The 27,377-nt window shown below is 32.1% G+C and overlaps 1 protein-coding gene across 5 annotated transcripts; it reads left to right on the top strand.

Moving 5' to 3' along the window:
• Positions 1-24,742, top strand: LOC148623778 (TATA box-binding protein-associated factor RNA polymerase I subunit A-like). 5 transcript variants are annotated; one of them, XM_088565882.1, is made up of 12 exons: positions 1-111; positions 3,736-3,829; positions 4,812-4,972; positions 6,572-6,633; positions 7,352-7,457; positions 13,579-13,708; positions 15,505-15,626; positions 19,833-19,985; positions 21,030-21,093; positions 22,621-22,738; positions 23,678-23,832; positions 24,222-24,742. In XM_088565882.1, exons 1-12 carry the CDS (start codon positions 91-93, stop codon positions 24,254-24,256), a joined length of 1,221 nt encoding a protein of 406 aa, XP_088422008.1. In that variant the 5' UTR covers positions 1-90; the 3' UTR covers positions 24,257-24,742. The 5 variants fall into 5 exon arrangements, with proteins under 5 accessions (XP_088422008.1, XP_088422012.1, XP_088422011.1 ...); XM_088565887.1 differs by having other exon boundaries at positions 52-111; positions 22,606-22,738; positions 24,222-24,310; XM_088565883.1 differs by lacking the exon at positions 1-111 and adding an exon at positions 1,166-1,184 and having other exon boundaries at positions 22,606-22,738; positions 24,222-24,310.
• Positions 24,743-27,377: the final 2,635 nt, after the last annotated feature.

Below are 27,377 nucleotides of genomic sequence, written 5' to 3'. Positions count from 1 at the left end.
TTGAAGGTTGTATACCGAAAAACTCGAAAAAGTGTAAACAGGAAACTGCACGTGTTTGTTAAGTTTGTCAACATTTATGACAGCTGTAATATGTCATTACTGAAAACTTTGGTATAATTCATGTTTGATACAATGGCAATTGTCATAATATTATAATATAGGACACTTCTTTCATGATGAGAAAAATTTTTTTTTCCATTTATAACCATGATTTGATTGTTGTTGCCAATGTTGGGGTTCATGCCTTTCTATTTTTTGAGAAAATGGTTTGATGTATAGATTGAAGATTGGGGCCTCTCCCAAAACGTAAGAGGTTGGAATTTCATTCCTCCATGTCAGAAAATAGCATACCATACAACCTCTAGAATTGCTGGAGTTAATGTAGGGATAGTGAGTGGACAAATCAGATAATAGTTACCAAACCGAACACTGTGCACCTGAAATCATCACTGGTTTTGGAGGTTCTTAGATTAAAATCCACCAATTTACATCATTAATATGAGGAGGGCAATGACCTTAAGTGTGAGCGAAGGGCAAAGCAAAAGTGTTGGGCTCCTTTTTCAACAAATTAGACTTCATGCCATTTATAATTTTGCCAAGTTTGTTTAGTAATTTTTCATCAGTAATAAGTGGGAGATGGCAAAGGGCACTCCAAATATTCGTAAAATTAATGGTAGTATTGTTCCGGGTTAGGCTTAGAGTGTAGGGTTTTATCAAGATCCTTTCAACCAAGAGTAGTTTTTTTTTTTAAAATAACACAGACTTCTTTGAAACGTTTTGTCTAACCTGCATGTTTAATAAATCTGATGTTTCATTGTACCCAATGAAGTGTTTTGCCTGGATGAAAGTTTCTCAAGTGTCAGTATGATGAGTTTTTAGACATTTCTATACATTAAAGAGTGAGTTACGCTCGCTTATCATAAACAATTACTGGAATCATCAGAAGATAAACAAGTATTCATATTTTGGGAATTAGAATACCACTAATAGCTATAGATAAAACCTGTTGATTTTCCATGAAATATAACAAGAATGATATGGTGAGTATGTCAAAGAGACAACAACCCACCCAGCTCAAGGCCACCAATGAATGACAAGGAAACCCTTGCACCACTATTTAGGCTGCTTCTGGCCTCAAAACAACATAATACAGAGGCACAGCAAAAAAAAAATGCCTTTATAAAGTAAGCTGAAAGTGAAAACAAAACATGACATACAGATGCCAGAAATTCCTGACTTGGGACAGGAAACAATGAAAGTACTTTGGCTTGATCACAGCCCTTCCACTTACAAAAATGTTCACTGTAGAAAAAATACTACACAATTAAAATACCTAAAAATCAGTTCAAAAGGTCTAAGTCCTTTGTTAAAACATAAATAAATAATCTGATTATACATTATACAAATGCACATTTAAAGGATAACTACCAGTTAACTGACATGCCAGCTCAATACCAGTTTGAACCAACAAAAAGTTATGACCTCATTCTATGTAATTATCAATCCAAATTCTTCCCATGCGGGATTGAGAACTATACATACTATGTCCCTTAGGAATTAGCCCATTCAACAGTTTAGTCAAATGATTGGGTGAGTATTAAGCTTTCCGTGCTTTGTGAAGAATTTTGCTGTAAAATTTAGGGTGGGATATACCCACATGTATTTTAATCCTTTAAAAGTACATCTTATTTTAGAATGAGTTCCTTGTATTGGTTGACAAATTTGATTCAAGTATGGTTGAAAGCTTATGAATATTCTTCAACTTTTTTTAACTGTCATGGAATATTTTTCATTGATATGATATTAGGCAATATTTCCTCATACTTTATGTACAATATAACACCAACAGCATATGATACAGTGGTGTTAGTTCATCAGCACATTAAAATAGTTGAATTCAGATTTTGTCTAAAAACCTTGTTTGTTATGTAACCTTCCACTACCAAGCCAGTGATAAACAAATTCAGTTGTAGAACTAATATTTTGTTGTTTACTGGCAATATACATTTACCCCCCTCCCCATGAATGACTCTGACCCTTGGCACATTAAGGTTCATCACAACCTTTCAACAAATACAACCTCAATTTTACCTCTAATTTCCCTCTGACTATGGACAAACCTTTGTATCTAGAAGAATTTTAAGGCATAGCATCCCCTATATGTGAGAGTTGCATTAATTTTCATGTAAAATTATATAAAAAATGGCCTGACTTTTGCTATTTAAGACTTCCAGATGTTAAAGCTAGAAATCTTTAAAGGTGTCTTTGATTCAAAAACTCCTCAAACCTTTGGAAAATATTTTTATATATAAGAAATGACTTGTTATATTTCTGTGACGATGTAATCTCAATCACATGGTGCACACTAAATAACTTGCAAAGCAGGTTTGTAAACCTCAAAGAAGAACTCAAAATATGATGAAAGTATCATAAATAAGAACAGGCCTTGATCTAGCATATGGTTTAATTCAAACTTCATTATTCTTATAAATACCCAAATCATAAATTTTACAGTTTGGTGATACAAAAACATGATTGGAAAAAACTTTTTTTTGTGCTTCAGCATAGTTAATAGTCCTCATTCTGTTTAGCCTTTAGAGAAAGATAAAGATATAATCAAAATATGACAAGATGAAACTTATTTTCTGAAACTTAATATATATATTTTTTTTCAAAATAACACAATTGTCTATGATAAAGTAAAAATGAACAACCGTTGACAGGACAAGAAAACTTTACTATTAAGTGACAATGTTAATGTGTTGTTGTCAAAATATAATTGAATAAATTTCCTTGCTAAATTGGATATTTTTTATTATTCAGGTATATAAGAATCACGCTGTCTGTCTGTCAGGCTGCCTGTTTGTCCATATTCTTTGTAAGTGTAACTCCTCCTGAATTTGAAAAGGGATTTTGATGAAATTTAATATGTAGGTTGAGTATAATACATGTATGTAAATGTGCATGCAGGAATATAAATTTACTTTTGGCAGACTCCAAAGGGAGATTATCCAAATCAAAGGTTTACATGTTAAAACCCCTCAAGGGATTTTGATGAAATTTTGTACAAATATTGGATATGTTATGTAGATGTACATAAATGAACATTATTTCTGTCATATGACTCCAAGGGAGATCTTCCAAATTAAAGGTTTTACATGTTAAAACCTTGTGAGTGCAACCTCTCTTAAACCACTCAAGGGATTTTGATGAAATTTTATAGGAAGGTTGGATATGATATGTAGGTGTGCTTTAAGGAATAAAATTACTGTTGGATGACTCCAAAGGGAGATAATCCAAATCAAGGGTTTTACATCATAAAACCTTTTAAGCACTGCCCCTTCACCACTCATGGGATTTTGATGAAATTTTATTGGAAGATTTTGCATCATATGTTGTTGTGCATGAAGGAATGTAATAATGTAATTACTGTTGGATGACTCCAAAGGGGGATAAATTCAAATCAAAGTTTTTACATTTGAGTGTATTTGAAGCGGGGGAGGAGAGAGTATTCTCTTGGTGAGCTTGCTCACAGTATTTCTAGTTTCTTTGCTAAATGGGTTATGTTTTTAATTATACATTGAATATAACGAGAATCGATATGGTGAATATGTTAGAGACATCAACCCCACCAGGATGAGAAATGTCTATCAATGAGGAACTCTTCACACCACAGGGCAGAATGCAGCTGGCCCCAAAACAACATTAGACACAGTTTTTTTTCTTGTTTTACAGAAAAATTTTGCAGCTTTATTGTTTCCTGATCTCTGTGAAAATGATGATTTATTAGAAATGTGGTTGGTCAAGTTGCAAACTGAAATTAGCTCAGGTATGTTATCCTACCATCTGAAAAAAATAACAATTTTTACTTTATATTTATTTGTATTTCAAGGCTTATGGGATGTAACTAACTTTCAATGTTTTCCTAAAATACTTTTATAGTGCAGTTTATTGCAATTCTTGAAAGTGAAAAAAACTAAGTGTTTTTATTTACTAAGTGGTTTCATGGAGCCTTTTTTTTGGGCCATGCAAATTTATGTAGAATACTATGTGTGTGTTTTCAATGAATTTAACAGTAAATGATATATTGTTGAATATTTACGTTGAAAGCATTTAAAAAGATTTTTTTTCCATACAACCATAACTAGAATAATGCTAACATTTTATTTGATTTATTATCCATTTTTAAACATCTTTCAAAAGAAGAAATTGAGGAAAAAATGTTTTATAGAAATGTATTGTGAGTAGAGTACAAGTATATGCAGTCATAAAATGTCAGGCACTGTTGTTGTATTCATCTATTATCTGTAAGCATCTGTACAATAATTTGAGTGTAAGTGTATGAATCTATTTGAAATTCTACCACAAGGTTCCATACTACTATAGTCCTACTTAAATTGATTTTGGGGATAATGCCCTAAATATTTGGGAAAATGGACCAAATAGGGGAAGATAACCATTGTTTTTCTTGTTACTGCATAATAAATTGGGTCAAAGTGTATGGATCTCTAAGAAATTGTACCAAAAGGTTTCTCACCTTTTTCTGGTTTTAGTTTGGGACAATAACTTTTGCCTCTGTGAAAATGTACCAATGGAAAAAATGAGTTTGATTTTTGGGTTTATGACCCGTATTGTTAAGAAATTAGGGACTGAAAGCGGCTAAAAGTAAATCTATCAGCATGCAAACTTTGAATTTGCTTTCCACCTATTGTTGAAGAGTTGATGCCCTTTAAAATTGTAAATTACCATTTTATCAATACTTAGATTATATTATGCTCACAATCACAGTAAATCTCATGTATTTTTTGTAGTGTATAAAGAAGATCCATTTTGTACTAGGGCCAATCATACTGGTTTGATAGTACCTAAAATAATGAATCTAGTTAGAGAGTGTTTGTTATCTCATAGATTGTCTGATCTGGTTCCTCTCATACAACAATTATCTCAGAAGAAGCCACTAACTTACTGGAAGGTAAGATAGTTACCATAAGGTCTTTTTTTAAACAGGTTCAGCAATTACTTCTGTCCTCATGAGATTCCAATTCCATAGGAAAGGTTTGGATTGAATTTTAGGGTTGTTACCATCATCCTTTGGGAAACCAGAAGTGGCCAAAAAGAAGCATTTTGTAATATTGGAATATCTATGGAGTTGAATACTTGGAAATAACTGATATGCTGAGGACATTGATTGTTTTCAAGTTGATACATATCAGGGTCTAAAATTAAACTTTGATTGATTTCATAAAAAAATAAACAGTTTTTGAATTACCTATGGTTTACATTGAGGTCTAAGATCAAAGTTCAAGGTCAAATGCACTATAAGAAATACATTTTTATACACCTGTCTGTCTGTGTAGGAAGCATTATGGTATATTAGTATCTGTTCATCCCTCTTTTCATTCGTCTGTCTGGCTGACAGCGTTTTGTGAAGCTTTGGGGTACAGTTTTTATCTATTGATGTGTGCTCCATTTTGATGTTTATACTTTTTCATGTTTGAGTACTGGGGCTTCATTAGTAAAAAATGGGATGATTTTGTGTTTTCAAAAACCCTCGCAGTAAAACTTACATTTTTTGATAATTTAAGATTTTTTTAATTTAGAGTTATGGGACGTGATTAATTTTACACTACAACTCAATACTGGTTGCACCCATTTACATGAAACTTTAAAAAAAGTTTATTGCTATTGATGTTAGTCCCTCTTCAGTTGTAAATAATTTCTGATTTTCCATTTCAAGATTTTGGACTTCATTTATAAATGGGGGAATTTCCCACAACTGCACAATAACTTATTGAATTTATTTTATAGGACTGCAAAAACTTTGCTTTCATATATTGGTATGGCGAAGTTGACGTCGTCAGCCATGACATTGTCTGTGTCATTTTCGTCTGTAGACACTTGGTTTTCATCCAATAACTTTAGTATTTGTTGGTTGATCTTTATAAATTCTATAACAAGGTTTCATACCACAAAGGGAAGGTTTGTGTTAATTTTAAGGGTTATTGCCCAGACTGTTTTAGAATTAAGGGCCAGAAGGGGCCTAAAACAAGCATTTCATAGAATTCAACTATAAAACTCCAATTAAAGCATATGAATGTCACTGATATTGTTTCACAATATGCTATTCCACAATTGCCAGACTTGGATTGATTTTGGGGATAAAGACTTGAACTTTTCAGAAATTAGTAGCCAAAAAGGGGGGTCAGAAACATACATTTTCCAGAAGTCAACAATAACTTTATTTTTGGTTTTTTAAACTGGATTCCTTATTATAATCAGTGCCTGTTTTTTTCAATCAGATATCAGATATTTCTTACAGTAAAATATTTGAGTTATAAGGGTCAAAGAGGCCACACCCCCAAAAATCAACTTTTTTAATTTTAGGTTAGATTTCAAAATTTTTTTATTGGATTCCTCATGGAAATCCCTGCCTGCATTTTTCAATCAGATTTCAGATATCTCTTACTATTTTTGAGTTAAAAGGGGTCAAATGGGCCACACCCAAAAAAATCAACTTTTATATTTTAATGTACAGTACACTTTTAAAATTGTTTTACTTTTGATATGATAGACAAGTTTAGAAGTTCTCTATATGACAGATTCCAGGGTGAACCTTGTAACACAACTTGTCAAGTAAGTTTTGTATTGGTATAATGTGAGTATCATGATATTTGTTATTCTCTGTTTATTTCCACATTCAACCATCTATAAACTGGTGAAGGATTAATAATTTCACTAGTGGGTTCTCAGAATATGATTGGTTGACCATGTAGGGTGTCTGGCTCATTAGAAAGGGACAGAGCACTTTTAATATGCCTCTCTTTTGACTGATATTAAACAGAATCAACAGATTTCTGATCTGTTTGCTCATGTTACACAGTTAAAGATCACTTAGAGACATGACTGATTTGCTTATTATGAATGTTTTTCTTCATGGAAGGAAGCTCCCTTTTCAAATTTTACTTGGTATTGCACAGATGAGTTAAGTGTCTATTGTTACCTTAAACTGGAGCCTCATCATTTACATTCTCTTAACAATGAACATATTTGTGGCAAAGTTCTGTTCAACATGTCTTTGAGTGATATCTACTGCATTATGAAATAATGTAGCATTAGAGCAATTGGAAAAAAAATAGATCTTTGAAAGGAAATTACATTGTGAAGCTAACAGTAACAGGACACAAACATTTTAAAATCCAAGAAGTTTTTAATGGTCTTTAGGAAATAAAAAAAAAAATAATTCAGAAATATTATTTAATTTTACTTGTTGTTGTAATGTGGCATTTCATCAGATACAGATATATATATGTACTGTTGAAAACATGTATTGATTTGAGCATATTTTTTTTAGAGAATTACAGAATGTAAAGTACTTGAATAGTATTGAAGTTTTGACAGAATTTCTGATGTTTTTACTGCACAGTGGAAGAATTGAAGATGTCAAACAGATATCTGTGGTATGGTTCAACTAACTTTTTCTTCATTTAAATGACTGCAAAACTTTTGAGGTCATATAATGGTTTGGCATCAGAATAATTTATGGCATTGTCTGTAATATCCTTTACCAATGAGAAATAAGGGCCAAAAGGGGCTAACAAATGGTATTTTATTAAACTAAATTAAATATTTAAGTATTAATGAATAGATGTCTATGATATTGTAGTAATTGTACCACCTACATGTATTTCCATACCATAAAGATCAAGATTTGTGGGGGAGGGGTCATGACCTTAACAGTGTGGGAAACCACCGCTTGCCAGCTCGCCAAATACGAGTCAATGTGTAATTTGGCGAGTTCTCATTAGCTTACACTCATCAATTTGGCAACCGTCATTTGATTGGCGAGTTCTAAGGAAAGTTAACCAGCCAACAGCTTATTCAGTTAAACATCCCTAAACATCATACATTAAAACTATGTTCCCTACATATTAAGAAGTTTAGCTTGAATATGTCAAGTGAATTTTGCACAGTTTATTGACTTGTAAAGCATTGTTTAATTTTAATTTCTGGTTAACAAGATGTGCCAAAACATACGCAACGTTCCCGATCTCATATTAGTAGTCAAACGAAATTATCTTGGTAATTTATGAAATGTTACCTTGCAAATTAGTTGTTTATTGTCAAAATAAAATTGAACAAGAAGCAAATGATAAAATTGGCTAGTTGAATTTCTATTTGGCTGGCAAGATCTATATTCCACTAGCCAGTATGGCAAGTTGTGAAAAAAAATGGTTTCCCACACTGCCTTAACCATTTAGAAACTGGAGGCGAAAAAAAGACATACGGGTAACAATTTGACCTGAATAAAAAAAGGTTGAAGAACTAAGAAATTTGCAATTTGACATTTTCATTTACCAAAATATACCACAAAGGTCAGATTGGAATTGACCTTAAGCCTTCAGGAGATAGTAGCCAAAACATAAACATTTTTCCTGTTTTTGGACAGCAACTTAAGAAAAATGCATGGATCAAAATGAGACAGTAATGCTAGGCTACTTTTCACATAAGAAAGGTTAGGTTTGATTTCAGATTTTGGATTTGTCAAAAAATATGGCCAACCATTACTGAAAATAGAACAGTAATTTTTTGCATATATCTCCAAAACTGTTAGGTTTAGCCAAATTCTGACAAGGGTAAAAGTGTTCAGGATAATGAGATCTAATTGTGGTGAAATTTTCATTTATTCTGATAAAGAATGTATGAGTTATTGCCCCTTTTCAACCTTTAATTTCTATTTTTAGCTCACCTGGCCAAAGGTCATGTGAGCTATTGCCATCACCTTGTGTCGTTGTTGTCGTCATTGTGATCCGTTGTTAACAATTTTTCAAAACTCTTCTTCTCTGACATTAACCTACCAATTGAAACCAAACTTGGTATGAATGTTCCTTAGGGTATCCTGCATAGAAGTAATATGTTGCTGATCTGTAAAAATAGAACATAGGGGTCATACAGTAGTTTTTCACATATATCTCCAAAACCATTTAGGTTTAGCCTAATTCTGACAAGGGTGAAAGTGTTCAGCATTATGAGATCTATCTGTGGTCAAATTTTCATTTTAATCTTTTATGCCATGTTGGAGGTATTGCCCTTTTACGACATTTTTTGCTATTTTTAATGTTATTTCTTTCAAAATTCTTCTCCTCTGACACTACTTGACCAATTTGAACTAAGGGTGCACTATACAGTTACATTAAGGCGCACTGTTTCGCACATCAAGTTACCCAGGTCAAATATTGTAAAACTTAAAATTGAAAGTTGAAATGTGGTGGATATATTGTTTAAATGTAGATAAACATTTATACATAGACAGATGTAATATATGTTGTGGTAAACAGGTGTAATTTAAATGAAAAATGGTATCCGGAACGTTTCAGTCCCCTGCCGTATTCAGTTCTCTCCTCCGCATCAAATGGCTGATTTTCAAAATACCTTATTTCGCACGAACTTTTGGGACTAAAATTATGAAAGAATGAATCGAAAAGGGTCTTATTATTTTTACCTTTTTTCCACTTACTCCATGCATGCTTTCATCCTGTGGTAGTGTCTAAGTGCCTGATATTTTATAAAACATAGTATTTGGCTGTTAATTTGGGGAAGGCACCCCTGATTTGTACTAAATCTCAGTAATATTTTTTTCAGTATGTTACCATGGCTACTGGATTTTATAAGAATAATCATTAAATTACCTATAAATGACTTCAACCTCCACACACCAAGGATTAAAAAAATGTGCACTTTTCTTATGACAAAACACTAGAAATTTCTGTGTGGACTGCCTCAAAATAGCTTTATTTCAACAAAATGAGACCAAATTTTCCGAAATGACCTAAGTGTATTGTACTACCTAAACTTGGTATGAATGTTCCTTGTGTTATCCTGCAAAGAACTATTGTGGGGATTTTTGATCTGTCAAAAAATATGACTGCTGTGACTGAAAATAGAATATAGGGGTCAGACAGTCGTTTTTTCACTTATTACAACTCCAAAACTGTTAGGTTTAGCCAAATTCTTTCAATTGCTGAAATGGTCCTTATTATAAGGCCTACAAAAGTTTCCAAGGGATCAAAGTTGTCAGACTCCTTATAAGAGTTGTTGGCCTTGAAAGATGAAAAATTACAGTTTTTATTAACAGCTTTCAGCCAATATCTTGAAAACTATAATAGATAGAATGAAACTTAATTGATGAAATGATCCTTATGATAAGCCCTACCAGTCTTCTTGAGTCAGAATTGTTGGACAACTCCTTGTTAAACTAATTGCCCTTCAAAGACAAAATTCAACCAGGTGAGCAATTCAGGCTCTTGGGAGCCTCTTGTTAAAGGTAAATGTTGAATTTCATATTTGTTGACATAAGTTTTATTTTTTGGCAATATTTTTTTATCAAACAAATTTAAAAAGACATGTAGTTATATAATGTCTAGACTCTAGAACTGATTACTGTTTATTACAATTTATTTTGTTAATATTGAATGCACTTGTTTCAATTATCATGAATTTTGTTTTTAATAATTTATCTAATTTGGATAATTATAGAGAATCTTGAGTAAACCATGTAAACGGCAATGGCAAATGCAGTGCACTTTGTACCAATAATTTCAAGAGAGTCAGACTTAAGTTTGATGACATAAGAAAATCGAGATAATTTTTTATAAACTAAAGAAAAAAATAACATGGTTCCTCTTGAAAGAATTGTGACAAGAACATTTTACAGGTTAAAGAAAAAACAAGGAAAACTAATGAAAGTTAAAAGAGAAAGTGCTAAAACTTTGCCTTAAACTATTTTGATAAACCTGATGTTAATGTAAAAGCAATATTGATAGATACATGTTGATAGATTGTTTTTTGACGTCTCATCATCCATATATACATGAAATATACAAACATTATAATGCAATAAAAATATATTAATGTGATTCTTAAAAGAATTTTTGAGAGATGATAAAAATAGAACTATAAAAAATGTTTATTTAAAAATTAAGAAATGCAGTATTTGACACTAAAAACATTAAAATTATCATCTGGAACTTAACAAAGTTTAGGGAAGTCTCTATTTAAAAAAGAAGTAGATATTAATAAGATTGTTATAAAGAGAGGTGAACACGTTTGAAAAATTTTAAAAAATAACTTAGTCAATAAAATCAGTGATGTGAAAAAAAATTTCCCTATTGTCAGTTTGCAGGTTTTGGCACAAGCTTGAATCAATGTTACATTTTGGCATGTTTTCTGATTTTTTTCAGCCAATTAAAGCAATACCGAGTAGTTTTTATGTATGAATACATGTACCTTAACCACCCTTTAATGGGCCTCTTAATACCCTGCCTTCATTGATTGTTGTTTAAGTGTGAGGTGTGAAAAAATTGAAATATTTGAGAAACTTGAATAAACCTTTTCAAGTTGGTTAATGGAGTCCAAAATTAAATTTTATTGGATTTCAATGAATGTTTGGAGGTTCTAACCATGTAGTTAGAATTTGAACACTGGATTATAATATTTCAGTGTCCAATTTTGTAAAAAGTTCTTTGACCATTTAAATTTGTATCAGATAATTAGGCAGTACATATATCAAATTTTTAAACCAACCCACTTTAAGAATAGCACCAAGCTTTAATGCTAAATCCATACTTGCCCTTGCTGTTCTGGGTTCAACCTTTATGGTTGTATCATAATGAACCCTGTGGAATATTTGATTGCATTTGTTTTAATTTCTTCTTGTCAGATTTATTAGGTACTGGTAAGTAGCTTTATATATGATAGCTTGTTTTTTTTTTAGCTCACCTGGCCAAAGGCCATGTGAGCTATTGCCATCACTTGGTGTCCGTCTTCGTCGTTGTCTGTCGTCTTCATTAACAATTATACAAAACTCTTCTCCTCTAAAACTACTTGACTGATTAGAATCAAACTTGGTTTAAATGTTCCTTTGGGTATCCTGCATAGAACTGATGTAGGGATTTTTGATTCATCGAAAAACATGGCCGCCGTTACTAAAAATAGAACATAGGGGGGTCAGACAGTAGTTTTTCACATATATACATGTATCTCCAAAACCGTTAGGTTTAACTTAATTCTGACATGGGATAAAAGTGTTCAGCATGATAAGATCTATCTATGGTCATATTTTGGTTTTAATCCGTTAAGCCATGTTGGAGTTATTGCCCTTTTTCAATGATTTTTGCAATTTTTAATGTTATTTCTTTCAAAAATCTTTTGCTCTGACACTACTTGACCAATTGAAACCAAACTTAGTATGAATGTTCCTGTGGGGATTTTTGATTCGTTGAAAAACATGGCAGCGATTACTAAAAATAGAACATAGGGGGCAGACAGCAGTTTTTTTGCATATATCTCAAAAATTGTTAGGTTTAGCTAAATTCTGACTGGGTAAAAGTGTTCAGCATAATGAGATCTATCTCGGGTCGAATTCTGGTTTTAATCTGTAGGCCATGTTGGAGTTATTGCCCTTTTTCAATGATTTTTACTATTTTTAATGTTATTTCTTTCAAAAATCTTCTCCTCTGACACTACTTGACCAATTAAAACCAAAATTGGTATGAATGTTACTTGGGGTATCCTGTATAGAACTGTTATGGGGATTTTTGATTCATTGAAAAACATGGCAGCAGTTACTAAAAATTGAACAGAGGTGTCAGACAGTAGTTTTTTTGCATATATCTCCAAAACCGTTAGGTTTAGCCAAATTCTTTCAATAGCTGAAATGATCCTTATTATTAAGACTATAAAAGTCTTCAGGGATAAAAGTTGTCAGATGAGGTCTCACTAACCACTTCTAAGTTTCTATTACTTTACATGTTAAACAAATAATTTTCAATGTTTCACTGTGAATTCCCAGGACAAATGACGCCTGAAAGTTGCATGCCATTGCGAAGCTTGGAAAATAAGGCTTTCAAAATCATTATTCTAATGGTACGATGACCGTAGAAATTCTTCACAAAATTTACTTGAATAAAAAATACTGAAAATCAACATTTTTACCTTTTTTGCTAACGGACAGCATGGAGGCAAATTACTCACACATGTAAACAATATTCATACACTTTTGTAATAAATTACAAATATGATTTTAAAGTACACATTCTCAGCTTTATTTTAACTACTTTTGATGAGAATACACACAAATAATACACTTACAATGCATATTTCTTGGTTCATTGTGTTTTTGGTACTACATAGGGGGTGGCCATTTGACCTGGAAGTGGTTAGTTAGACGTGACTCCTTGTAAGAGTTATTGCCCTTGAAAGTGGAAAAATGACTTTTTTTTTAAGCAGTTTTCAGTCAATATCTTGAAAACAGTCATAGATTAAAAGAAACTTTCAATTGTTGAAATGATCCTTATGATAAGCCCTACCAAAGACTTATTGAATCAAAATTGTTGGACAACTTCTTGTTAAATTTATTTCCTTTGAAAGGCAAAATTCAACCAGGTGGGCGATTCAGGCTCCTGGGAGCCTCTTATTTTTGTCTCCTTATCTTTGATCTACTGAATTCTTTGTTCTATGAAAAATTTAACTGATATGAAATGAGTGTTGATTATGTGCAACCTTTTATTTTATTTTGAATAGGACAAAAGAAGAACATTACTGACTAGTAAAGATCACTACTGTCAGTTGTTATTTAAAGCTTACATTGGTCTAGTGTGGTATGTTGAATGGTCATCATGTAAAGCCAAATTAGAAGAACTTGATAGTGAAAGTAAGACTTTCACAAATATGAATTGTATCTCCCTAAATTTGGCTTGGATACACTGTTTTATGTCTAATTGTTCCTTCCCCCATCACACAAGTTTTCAATGCACTCTTCTGAAACAGGAATTTCATCTAACTCTGTTGGTAGAAAAAGGAAACAAATATGGTGAAACACAACAACACACCAGTATATAATCTTTATTAAAAATAATGCATCAGAGATCACCAAAAGGTCTTCAACAAGTGTGAACACACCATTAAGTAAGCTCTTAAAAGCCCCAACTGTAAGGACTTCATGTGTGTTTGTGCATATTACTAGAAAATTTGATCGGGTATAATTTTGTGGTAGTTATGCCGTGTGTATTCACAATGTCCTGAAAATACTAATAAATTAGCTTGTATGGAACTTCTCTGAAATATTAAACAGAGTTTCATAAAATGTGGTAGATATTAAGGACACAGATGCATTGTACTTTTGCATTTTACCAGGAAATCTTGATCCCATAAATTTTGTTGTTTGAGTTATCCCCAAAAAACTACTGACACAGCTTGCTGTTAGGCTAGCTTTGAAACTACTGATCAGAATTTCATTTGAGTTACTAATAGGTAAAAGAAGCAATATTTAATCACTGAATACAAATGAAATATAAGAAAAGACAAATGGTGATTTTTAAGAATGAGCAGCCAAATTTTCTGCCTTATGGACTTCGTCAAGGGGTATTGAAACAGGATTGGGAAAATTAGCTGTTAACACCAGACTAGAAAAAAACACTGGAATTGTATTTGACTTGTTAGGTAGTAAAGTTACAAAATGTTCCTATGCACATCATGGGAAAATATGGATGCAGTCAATTTTGAAGAAATATGCCAATTTGAATAAGGTCTTACTAACCACTTTTGACATTGCCATTACTTTACATGTTAAATTGACATGTACGAGATTTCACTGTAAATTCCCAGGACAAATGTGACCTTAATGGGGCATACCAATGCGAAGCTTTAAAAAAAGAGGATATCCATACTGGTGCATAGATAGTACGATGTCTGTCAAAATTTTTCACAAATTTACCTTGATGATAAAATACTCATAAAAACGTGTTTACATTCAATATTCATATGCACTAGTTATAAATAATGCATACATTTTAAAAATAGATTATCTAAGTTTTGTTTTAATAATAATATCTATTAATACAATAAAATAAAACAATCATGATAAGTAGACTTACAATTACTTTTTTTTTTACTACATAGGGGGGTGGCCAATTGACCTGGAAGTGGTTAGTGAGACCTTAAGCATTAATTCATTGTTATTGTTCCCTGCATATTGTAAAGCACATGTTACCTTTGCCAAAGCACCGTGTTTTGTGTTCCATGAACTGAGTAATAGCTTTTATTTGTTATTCATTGAAAGTTTATTGTAACCTGAATAGCTTTTCATAGGTTCATACATATGTGTGTAGGAAGAAAAGGTTCCTATATATGTGTGTGTATGAAAACGATTTACCTTTGTGGTTAGGATTGAAAAAAGAAGACAAGAAATCAAGAAAACCAATATCCATGATGAATTATTAATCCAAAAGGAGACACTTTAGTTCTAATCTGAAACAATTCTAATGGTTGATCTCTTTCAGTTAGTATTGTCTGTTTAGGTATGTTAGAATACTTACTGAGGTTTTATGGTTTTGAGCAAAACAAGTTTTATAGTCAATTATAGCAATGCCCTGTGTGTAAAGAATTTTCTATTGCTGTGTGTAACATGTCCTACTTTCATGCATTTAATCTTTATTAATGTCTCTTTAGATATGAATATGGTAAATTATACAGAAGTAATGGCCACCTATGCTCACAAAGCCATGATAGGATTCAAGAATTTATCTGAGGAACCAGGAGTATGGGACATTTTTATTACAAAGCATGTCGAGGTAATGTACTTCTTTAAAACATTTTGAACATGTGTAATATTTTCAGTTTTATTTCAATTTCCATAAAACAGGAACATGGAATCTGCTTAAGAAAAAAGCTTGTGATTCCAGATATTTTAGTTGTCAAAGGACCATAACATCAGTTTAAGAACCACCATCTGTATTGGATAGCTAATGTCTTCAGAATAGGAAACAATAATTCTACAAAACTTCTATTCATGGGGTACCAATTTTTGTTGTTTTCGTGCTTTGGTTAAACCTTCCTAACTGAATGTAGAGTTTTGATGGAAAAAATACAGTCTACTCAACAAGTGAAAAAAATTGAAGTACCAAGAAAATTGATACCTACAAATATAAGTTCTTTCACTTGTAACGGGAGAGCATGCCACCGAGGATCGAACCCTAGACTGCTCAGTGACAAGCCAGCGACAAACCGATTCAGCTAAAGAATTAACCCTTTAGCCAAGTCAATTAACTGGCTATTTAAATCTCACTACCCACTACAACACAGGTAGGCCATCCTGCACACACTATAAATAGACAAGTACTTTCAAATTCTATTTCTAGTTTTCCAGTTTTGTTGTTTTGAACATTTGTCATCCAACCTTTTTATGATTTCCAGATAATAACATAAGTACTGGTTGATGTATTAAAAAAAATTGCACAATTGTTAAATACTTCAAATTATGTATTATGTTTGATTTTCAACAGAATCCAATATTTATACTCCCTGCAAACAAAGTATATAGAAATATTCCTTGGTGTTCTGTCCATGTTCCCTGCAAGTGCGTCCTTTAAAACATCTCATAAGTGCACTAAATAGGTTATGATAAAATTTTATAAGAAGAATAGGCATCAAATGTAGCTATAGATGGAGGAAAATAATCTTCGTCAAAGGCCTTCAAAGGAAGATAATTCAGCCTTTAATGTTTTACCTGTTAAAACTCCTCCTAAACCACCTAAAGGAATGACGTTTGATTAGAAAGTAGATGTAGATGTGCATCAAGGGAGATATTGGTTTGTTATTGGACTCCTGCAAGTGCAGATAATTAATTTAAATACAGATTTTACTTGATTGAAGTGAAGCAAGGGTATCCTTTTTATGCTTGCTCACAGAATTTCTTGTAAATTGTCCAGTTATTCTGGTTCAGCACATTTTTAGCTTTGTTCTGTGTGAGCTTTTGTTATTACTTTGTGTCCCCAGTCATCTGTTGTTATTCATTTTTCTTTAAAAATCTCTAAAATTATAATGTTGGTTGTTACCAAATTTGGACATTAGCACTCTTAGGGTATCTACTTCTACTTCCAAAAGTGTTTTGATTATGTTACTTGAATGCAAGACATGGCTACCATGTTTTTATATAGAACACAGTTGTGCTGCCAACTTCTATATATGTAACCTAATGGTTGTAGCACCATTTAGGGATAAATAAAACTCAAGGCGTTGATTCAAGATATGTATTGTACTTCCAACCAATCATATCAACAGTAACAATGTATAAACATATACTAGTAACCCTGCAAGTAAAATACATATAATCAGTACTAAGAAAGATAACTCTAGTACTCAAATAGGCAAATCTGCCAAAATTACATGTATGTCTCATAGTCAATAGAAAATAGTGCTAGTTCTCTACTTTTTTCAATATTATCAAATATAAACTGCATAAAGTATTTGGTTAGCAAAAATAAACACATCTGTTAAAGAATAATGCACATCTTTTGAAAATACAAGTTATTAATAAAACATATGCATTGTCAAGACAAATAAGCTGTTAAAATGCACATATAAGCAAATCATGCTGAAGACACTACACTTAACACAAAAATACATATAAATAACAACATGCAACACAACCTACTATGTATATGGTACAAAGGTCTTCTCGTCAGAAAAAATAGTTACAAATGTGGGATCTACAACATCAGCTCATCAATAAGTACAAGCTGTAACAGAAATTACTATCATAACTACTGTGTCTATTTAGAGTACTCTCTGATCATTTCAATATTCAACATAAAACTATATACATTTACCTATTAGAACATATTATAGTCAAAAGTTGACAGGTTTATAATGAAAAATATGATTTATCTGTTATTTTAATCTTTTGATCTCTAAATTTAGCCTTTTCATGATTTTAAGTATTTTAAACAATATTTAACTGTTTTTATCAATAAAATTAATGATTTTTTTATACTCTTATGTGTTTTATTATTTTATACAGCACTTTCACCCAGAAATTTCACACTCTGGCCATTTATACAAATCTTACATACAACACTCATAAAACTGTGGAATATGGAACTATAGACAAGAACATAAGTAAAGAATAACGAACCTTAAATACAGAAAAGTTGTCCACTAGAAATAAATGCAGAAAACCAAAGTAAATTAATAAAGTTGACTAGAAATTAATATGTCTGCCAATCAATCACAAATCTGGCTGTCAAGAGAAAGAAACAATAGAATTTCCCTCCAAATGTGACACATGACCAAAATGAACTAATAAAAAGACAAACAATCAGAGTTTTCCCAAATTAGAATGATAAAACCTAAGAGTATAGGAATAGAGAGCACCTGCTATAAGATGCACTCAACCATGAAATCAACATATAGTAAACTAGTGGAATCACTGAAGCATGGAATGATCTCTGACCATTCATGACAATGAATGCAATACACATTATAATACATGTATAGCAAGAATGAACACAATTTATATAATTAAGTAAATTTATTTATTTATCAGAAATACAAAGATAAAAATAATAACTGTAATATACAAAATATCCACTCTACCTCATATACATAAATTATGATGAATTTGAAAAAAAATGAAGCAGTTTCCTAAAATAGTTTTGAAAACACTTGGCAGATTATCACAACTAAAAGCAGATGTCACACTACATGATCAGACATTTGAAACAGATATTGCAAATAGTGATACCATGCATCGCCCTGCTTAATTAGTTCAAATTACACTAAAATTTTAAATTTTCTTTGATGCAAGTGAATAAAGCCAATACATACAAGAGAGACAATTTACCATTTGTCATTTTGCATGTAACAGATTTTTGATGTGCATAGATTAATTTCTCTACAATGTGATGGGGTATTTTTTTTTCACTGTTGATGCCTTTCTTAAGGTTCATCATTACCTTTTGACAAATATGGCCTCAATTTTAGTACTAATTTCCTTCTGACTACAGACAAACCTGTGTATTGAGAAGAATTCTAAGGCACAGCATCCCCTAGATATGAGAAAGTTGTTTCATTCTATGTAAATTATATAAAAAACTGGCCTGACTTCAGCTGTTTTAACCATATCAATTCTGCAGACAGGGCAAAAATGAAGTAAGTATGGATAATGTTTTGAGATGTCCCCTATGTATTAAAAGTAAACTGTATTCACATTGACATGCTGGTCAATAGAAGGACAATAGCCACCTATACACAATAGGTGATTTAAACTGTGTAAATGAGTGGACCATATCAAGTGAATCTCGGGTGTTTGTTTATTTTTGCACTCTGCAATATCAGGCCAGTTTTTTTATATAATTTAACATAAACTTGATGCAACTTTTTCATATCTAGGGGATGCTATGCCTTAAAAAAAATTTCTAGAGGTTACAGACCACCAATTCAACCAATGAGCATTTGGAACGTACGCAAAAATAGTCCTACGCAGAAATTACCCCTGTTCCTCATAGTGCTGTGTAAAAAGTTCTCATCTTATTTTAAAAATTTAAACAGTTTCTGAAAGGAAAAACATTTCTGTACATTTTATAGGTGCATTTTGCTTCTTGTGATGTGAAGCCTAATCTCCATAATGATTTTTAAATATACCCCTATCTTGTGAAAACACTGGGATTTCCCATGCTATTTATAGACCCTTCACTTCCGGTGACCAGTACTGCACTGCAAGTCTGCTAACCCCACATGCCATTCTGAGGATTGTGAGCTGACATATGTAGAATCATGCTGATATATAGTCATCTGCAGGTTAAAGTTAAGGTAAAGTCCAGAGAAGCCATTGAATATTGTGAAATTAGCATAGAAGCCCATGGGAAGTGGAATTAGTGGTTTTTAGCCTAGATACACAGGTTTGTCTGTTTTCAGAGGGAAATTATTGGTGAAATTGAGGCCATGTTTATCGAAAGGTAATGACTCTAATATTACATTTTTACATTTCAATGTTCTAGATACTTGAATTTTATGACAAAGTGGATGAAGCAAAAAGTATACTTGCTGGTTATAGGGATAGGAATAAAGAAAATTTGAATGCCCATAAGTACTTGTATTACTGTTATCAGAGAAATGGTTTGAACACAGAGCAGGAAACTAATGTATTGTTGGTGAGTGTCACTCAAAAACTATCCAACTACTGCATTGTATTCAGTGTTTTATTCTTGTTGAATGACTATGTGGTTTCAGTGATTAAAATTCAACCTACAAATTTTTAAAAACTACCATTCATTGTTACTTTGATAGTCATTAAAATCCACCAGATTCAGAGAACAAAAGTAGACTGAACAGTGAAAATTTCTTCCAATATACTTTCACAGTTCAGCTTTTTTTACCCTGACGAAATATGAATAGAGAGTTACATCTTACAGCTGTTTGTCTTGGATTCTGCCTGTTGTGGACAACTATGCAACCACATTTTTCTGATACACACAGTTTTTGAACATTTAATTTGGTTGACATCTGAACAAAGCAACTGGAACTACTTAGCCTTTCTCATTTCACAAAAGTCTCATATGCTGTAGGGGGCTAGAGGGAAGAATCAGTTCACATGTTATTTTGATTGAATGGGTTTCATTTTTTTACCAATTTTTTGTTCCTTTGCTCCTCTTTTAAATGCTTAAATTCTACACTTATAGTTACTGATCCTCTCATGTAGTGATATATGTATCTAAATTTAATGTAAAATAGGTGGAGGAAACTACTTTGTTCCACAGATTAAGAAGTTGCTCATTTTTCTGCGTCTGAGATTATGTTTTAAGAGTAGCAGAAATGGAAGAGTAGTTGCAATTGCTAAACATAGCTGAAAAATAGGGCTAATTTCCCTGAATGATTGATTGGTTGAATGTACATGTAGTTAAATGTCCATTTGCAGATATTTCAGGACAAGAATGTTTGACAAATCAAACAAACCCTTATTTGTATTAGACAATAATGCTGAGTGGTCTTTTTAATGTGTTGGCTCAAAGGAGCAATAATCCCAAGGAAGGCATGTTTCACCGCTTAGACATTATCTGACTCTGTCATTATACTATCTTGTAAGTCCTTTATGATTGGCATAGACATTGACTTGGTCAGGAATCACACCCACAACCTCTGATAATCATAGTGAACCATCAATCTTTAATATCATTTTTTTGTGGTTTCTGTTTTAGGATATAGCCAACTGCAGCCCTTCAGATTCATTGGTTTTAGAGTTAATAAATAGGCTTGTTAAAAGTAAGTACTATAATCAGGTATTTACCATAGTTCTTTCTTTGTTATTAATCCAGTTTCAAAGATCTTTTTAAGACTGTTTGATTCATCATTGTACATAAAAAGAAGATAGAAATTATAAACTAAAATAGGAATTAAGGCAGCTGTGAGTGTTTGGTTTACAATAGTATGTTTCTGTCCAACAAAAATTTATATGCACATTCTTTCTAGCTAATAAAGAAATATGACGAGAATAGGTATGGTGTATATGTTACAGAGACAACAACCCGACCAGGATGTCAGCCCAAGGCCATTGTATACTCAAGTTACTAACATAAAATATAAAGGTGAATACAAAACAAGACATACATAGGGCAGAAATTCCTTACTTGGGACAAGAGCAAAAAATATGGCATGATCACAACCCTCCCCTTTAAAATTTGGCCACTTTGGAAAAAATATCACACAATTAAACAAACCTAAAAATCAGTTCAAGAAAGGTCCAAGTCTCTTGTTACAACGGTTATAAAGAAACTGATTATGCATATTTTTTGTGGTTTTTTGTGTGTGTTTTTTTTAATACATTTTGTGACTTTTCATTCTACAGTAATAAAAGATTTATTTATAGATACACACATTGCTCAGTCAAATAACTGTTTTATAGTAGTATCAACAAATTTATTGGATTTTTAATTAGATTGTGAATGCATCTTTTGCTATTTGATCTAGGATGACCTTTTTCATTGATATCTTGATCAATATTTGTCAAGCAATACCTCAATGTCATTTAACCTGTAAACTTTTTTATCAGTTCTTTGAGATAATAGCTTCTTTTGTTGTATGAGATTAAAAAAAATGTAGGTTCTGAAAAAGTTCTGGGTAGGTAAAAAAAAATGTAGGTACAGAAAAAGTTTTTTGACAAGTGACAAAAATTCTAAGTCCTAGATGAATGACTTATTTTTCACATTAAAAATACGGTTTTCAGCGTTATCTAAAGATTGAACGTAAATATTGTTTGGGTTATGGAGAAATACCATGAAAGTGTGATGGAAATGAAAAGTTGGTTAATGAAATTATGAACACAAAAGCTTGACAAATCAAAATTTATATTATATCCAAACTTTGAATTAATCATTTCTAGTTGTTTTTTAAACTTGTCTGTTCATCTATGTTCTTTTGTCAATCCACAGCTGGTACAGTAACCCAAAAAATTCTTGCACAATGTTATCAACTGTGTTTGAAGCTCCTTTACTCTGGTTTTTCATTTCTAAATTAGGGGAATTTAAACATTGAAAAATGGGGTTATTGTCTGCTTTATAGCAGCTGTTCATTTAAATTATACATTTATTTAAACTGACTATTTAAACTGACTATTTAAACTGACTATTTAAAAGATATTTTGATTAGGATTGCTAAGTTATTTCTTACAGACAGAAGCCATTCTGATTTTGCTTTTGTCTTCTTGATAATTTAACTTGTATGTGATATAAAAATATATACTGCTCCTTAAGAACAAGTCAAATTATTTGTTAAAAGTTTGTTTTTTTACAGATGGTCAGGTTCCTGAAGCACTGAATTATCTATTTAACTTACTTGATTATCCATGTTGGCAGTATGAACTACAACCTTGGAAATTACTAGTTGAGTTAACAGATTGTGTAAAGGAAAGGTCAGACATAGCAATTAATTATATAGTTATCTCAGTGTCTAAAAAAGACAGGGGTATAACTATTAATTTCAAGTTAATCTCAACGACTATGAGATAGAGAAAAAATAAAGACAACCAATTTTATTTGGCATTAAGAACTCACCAATGCCATCATTTGGTTTAGGTTGAAGGACAACTTTGGCTTTTAAATGGCAATAAATGACAATTCATGTATGTTTTAGCTTACTCGTAGTATATCTTTAAAATCATAAAAGATCATTTAGATAAGCCCCACCAAAGTATCAATTGTGCCAAAGGCGTATGACAACTCCTTTTTTAGTATAAAATGAATACTAAAATAACCATTATAGACAGAGTTTTTAAAATGATAAAATAATCCTTATGATAAGGCCTTCAAAGATCTAAAATGGCATTAGGATGGGCCGTTGTGTAGAAAAATGACAATTTTTTATGCACGATCAAATAATATGGCCACCAGATTTTTAATTTTTTCCAGGTAAGTGTTCCAGACTCTTTAGAGATAAAAGTGAATTTAAGACATGAAACATGTTGCCACTACACACTTTACTTTACTGTATATGTAGAATAAAATGATGAGTACTGGAATATATGTTTATTTACCAGTAAATACCTTATTTATAACAGACTGGAAATATGAATAATTATGAAAATTGTGCAGAAAATATTGATATTCATTTTAATATCAATTTTAGCTAAATTAGTAAGAAGAGATAAAAATTGTGCTTCAGAATAGGAATATTATTCAAAGTTCACTTAATAAAAGACATTTGACTTGTTGGTCTTTTGTAAGTATTTTGTAAAAACAAATGAAAAGGAAGGTATGTGAGAAAAGTCAAATATTGACATTATTGAATGCTACAAGAACTGTGGTAAGTAAAACAATTTTTTAATCAGAGATTTTTTTTTGTTTTTTAATAGAGAAATTGTTAAAGATACATTAGATGAGATTTGGAAAATAAGAGAATCTTGGTGGCCACAATATCATTTCCTAGACAATGGATGTCCATGTACTGATGATGAATGTCTTATTTGTAACTGTAAATCTATGATGGCTGTCAGACTCACTGGTCAAGGTAAGTTTGCTATCAACCTTTTATTAGAAAAATAGAAAATGCTATAATGCTCTAGGAAAACATTGGTTTTAGACCAAAATCAAACTTAACAGGTGAAGTCTTTAAAAAGATGACTATAGTTGACTTGTTTTGTCGCAAGACTTGCATGTGCCAAACTTGAAAAGAAACTTTAATTGTCAATGCTACTCTGTTGAGAGATACATGTTGTATGTGTCAGATTTACTCTATTGAGAGATACAAGTTGCATGTGTGAAATTTACTCTGTTGAGGTACAAATGTACATCTGTATATATTAGTGTTGGACTTGGTAACAAAATGCTTAATTTTTACCAATAGTAAATTCTAGTAGGAGTTAAAAATAACTTACACTGCTTGCTTGTCTTTTTTAGACATTAAAGGTCAAGATAAAAGCTCGATCAACTGACTACAAATCTTACAGTTACCTTAAAACTGTTGTTAACACACAACTAAGACCACACTCAGGCCATGAAGCCTTCGTTCTAAGGGTAAAACTTAAAAAAGAACTGTCTGAAATAAATATTGTTACAAGATCGTATTGGCAGACTACCAGGAGTCTATTGGAATACCAGTTGTTATTGGTGAACTAAGCCAGCATTAGTTGATCAGACAAATTATGTATGAGAAAAGCAAGACTGAACCAATCTTCACAACTGAATTGTGCATTTGATTAGATGATTAAATCAATTTTATTTATGATGAGAACTCTGCCAATACTGGTAAAGCATAGAAAGGTCACAAAAGCTGAAAATGAACAATAATGTATTGGAAACAGTTCTTCAGCTTCACGTTGGTTGATTTTTGTAACCAGGATATTTCTTGCCAGATAAAACTGATTTTGAAGCCAAAAATGCTTGGACATAATACTTTTCAATAAAGGGGTCACAAAACATGTCATGTTTTCATTGAGGTGAACTTATAAGGAGTCTTTTAATATGGCTGCAAAATATTACAAAATATAACTTACAAAGTAATATCAATGCCATCATAGTAGTCAGTAACATTAGACTTTGTCACCAGTGCAAAATATTTGCCTTTGTAAAAATTATGGCACTATTGTCAGTTGTAATTTGTTTCAAGACAATAAATTGAATAGGAGTATATGCCTTTCTATAAAATATTAGGTTTTACATCACAAAAGTAATGGATGGATTTTTTATATCATTTTTGAGTAATGGGACTTTATTCATACTTAAATGAGGTTATTTTTGTTTTCAGGCTAGAACTCTTAGAACACTTGTCAATGTCCATGAAACCTTGGTTAATGGTTTATTTATATTGGTGTAAGCTCCCATTAATTTTTTTTAAATTTCTGATATAAGGATTTAGTTATTGATTGCTTCATAAATATGTCAACCTTATTGAGCATACTCATAACATGGGCTTATTAAACCCCTTGTGCATTCATTTGCTCTCTTTCAAAATCTTAACTTTCCTATACCCAAATAAAAAGTGGCACTCCTTAATCAATTTCTGTGAAATCAATGCTACTTATCATTCACCTAAGTCTGAATGAAATCCATATAAAAAAGAATAGGCCTGCTGCAGTGCTGAGATTGTCGTAAAAGGTGACTAAATTGTGTTCAGAAACCTAGCCAGGGGCTAGGGCGCTCTGCCCACAGAGCAACTGGGTAATGTGTGCCCCTGGCAGTGGAATGGGGTACCTCAGGCGTGTTACATGCTGGGGTCGTCGGCTATAATACAGAAAACCTGACCGCAAACAGTGGTGCACCTATTGGGAAAGATGCCACATTCCTCACACGTTAAAGAACCCTGCTGTGGTATTTGATAGGAGTAGGAACCTTTGCGCTCCACCACAGGAGGCTAAATTGCCCGATCCTACCCATCCCTCCCTTTTGTCTTGTGCAATCAAAATTTCTTGACCCTATCATTCTTGTGTCCCATCCCATTTTTCATTTCATGTTCATCGTCTGAATATAGCTGAAATATTGCTGCTTGGACGTTAAACCCCAACAATCAATCAATCAATCAAATCCATATAAGGAGCTTTGCCAAGCGCAGCATTGTTGAACTCTATTCACTTGGAGCAAGTGTGGACACAAAGTTTTTGACACAGTTAAGCATAGCTGATTAAAGTTCTGCTTTATTAAGGGTATTAATCAAAGACTATTGCCATGAAACCTATAATTAACAAAAGGCTCTCAGGAGCCTGAATTGCACAAATGGTTGAATTTTGCCTTTCAAGGGCAAGAAATAAACAAGAAGTTGTCCAACAATTTTGACTCAAGAAGACTTTGATAAGACTTATCACAAGGATCATTTCAGCAATTGAAAGTTTCTGTCTATCAAAGTTTTGAAGATATTGGCTGAAAACTGAAAAAAAAAAAAAACAGAACAAAAAGTCATTTTTCCCCTTTCAAGGGCAATAACTCTTACAAGGAGTTGTCTGACAACTTTTATCCCTGAAGACTTTTATACCTAATAATAAGGATCATTCTATTTTTAGTAACAGTGGATAGACCTCATCATGCTGAACTCTTTTATCCCAGTCAAAATTTGGCTAAAACTAACAATTTTGAAGATATATGTGAAAAACTACTGTTTTACCCCTAAGTTCTATTTTTAGTTACGGCAGCCATGGTTTTTGATAAATCAAAAATCCCACGTAAGTTCTATGCACGATACCCCAAGGAAAATTCATACCAAGTTTGGTTCCAATTGGTGAAGTAGTGTCAGAGGAGATGAGTTTTGAAAATATATTAATGACAATAGAGGATGACAACGGATGCCAAGTGATGGCAATAGCTCACATGGCCTTTGGCAAGGTGAGCTAAAAATGTTGAGATGTAAATCTGATAGAAAAATGCAGACAGTAATTGTCCCTGAAATGCATTCTTTTGATTTCCGCTAGTCTTGGTTCCATTGATTACTCTTTCATAAGGAATCCAATACAATTTTTCTTTCCAGATCTGACAAATATAAACTACAAGCTGTAAAGAGCCAGAATCCCTCACCTGACTTGATAAGCAACATCTTATTTTTGTAAAAGCAGTCATGTTTTTTCTTGGATAAAAATGCCTATTGCTCATACCTTAGGAATAATCATATAAATTTTCATTAAATTCTGTCCAATAGTTTCCGAGGAGAAAATTTTAGAAAGTACATGTAATAACATTAAAAATAGCGAAAAAAATAAAACAGGAAAAGGGCAATAACTTCAACATGGCTTAACAAAAACCTGACCACATATAGGTCTTTTTTACCGATTCCCATGTTCTATATTTAGCAATGGCAGCCATGTTTTTTGATGGGCCAAAAATCTTGACATTCAAACTTGTAGTGACCGAGGAGATTTTTGAAAGAAATAACATTAAAAATAGTGAAAAAAGCATAGGAAAAGGGCAATAACTCAGCATGGCTTATCAGATTTAGAAGAAAATTTGACCAGATACATGTAGCTCTCATCATGATGAACACTTTTACCCTTTCTCAGAATTCGACTAAACCTAACAGTTTTGGAGATATATGTGAAAAACTATTGTCGGACCGCCATGTTCTATTTTTAG

This window comes from Perna viridis, chromosome 2 (assembly GCF_037379345.1).
Source record: "Perna viridis isolate PV_CMFRI_1.1 ecotype Kerala chromosome 2, ASM3737934v1, whole genome shotgun sequence".
Lineage (NCBI taxonomy): Eukaryota > Metazoa > Mollusca > Bivalvia > Mytilida > Mytilidae > Perna > Perna viridis.
Note: the sequence above shows the minus strand (reverse complement) of the source record. Positions and strands in the feature narration are given on the sequence as shown.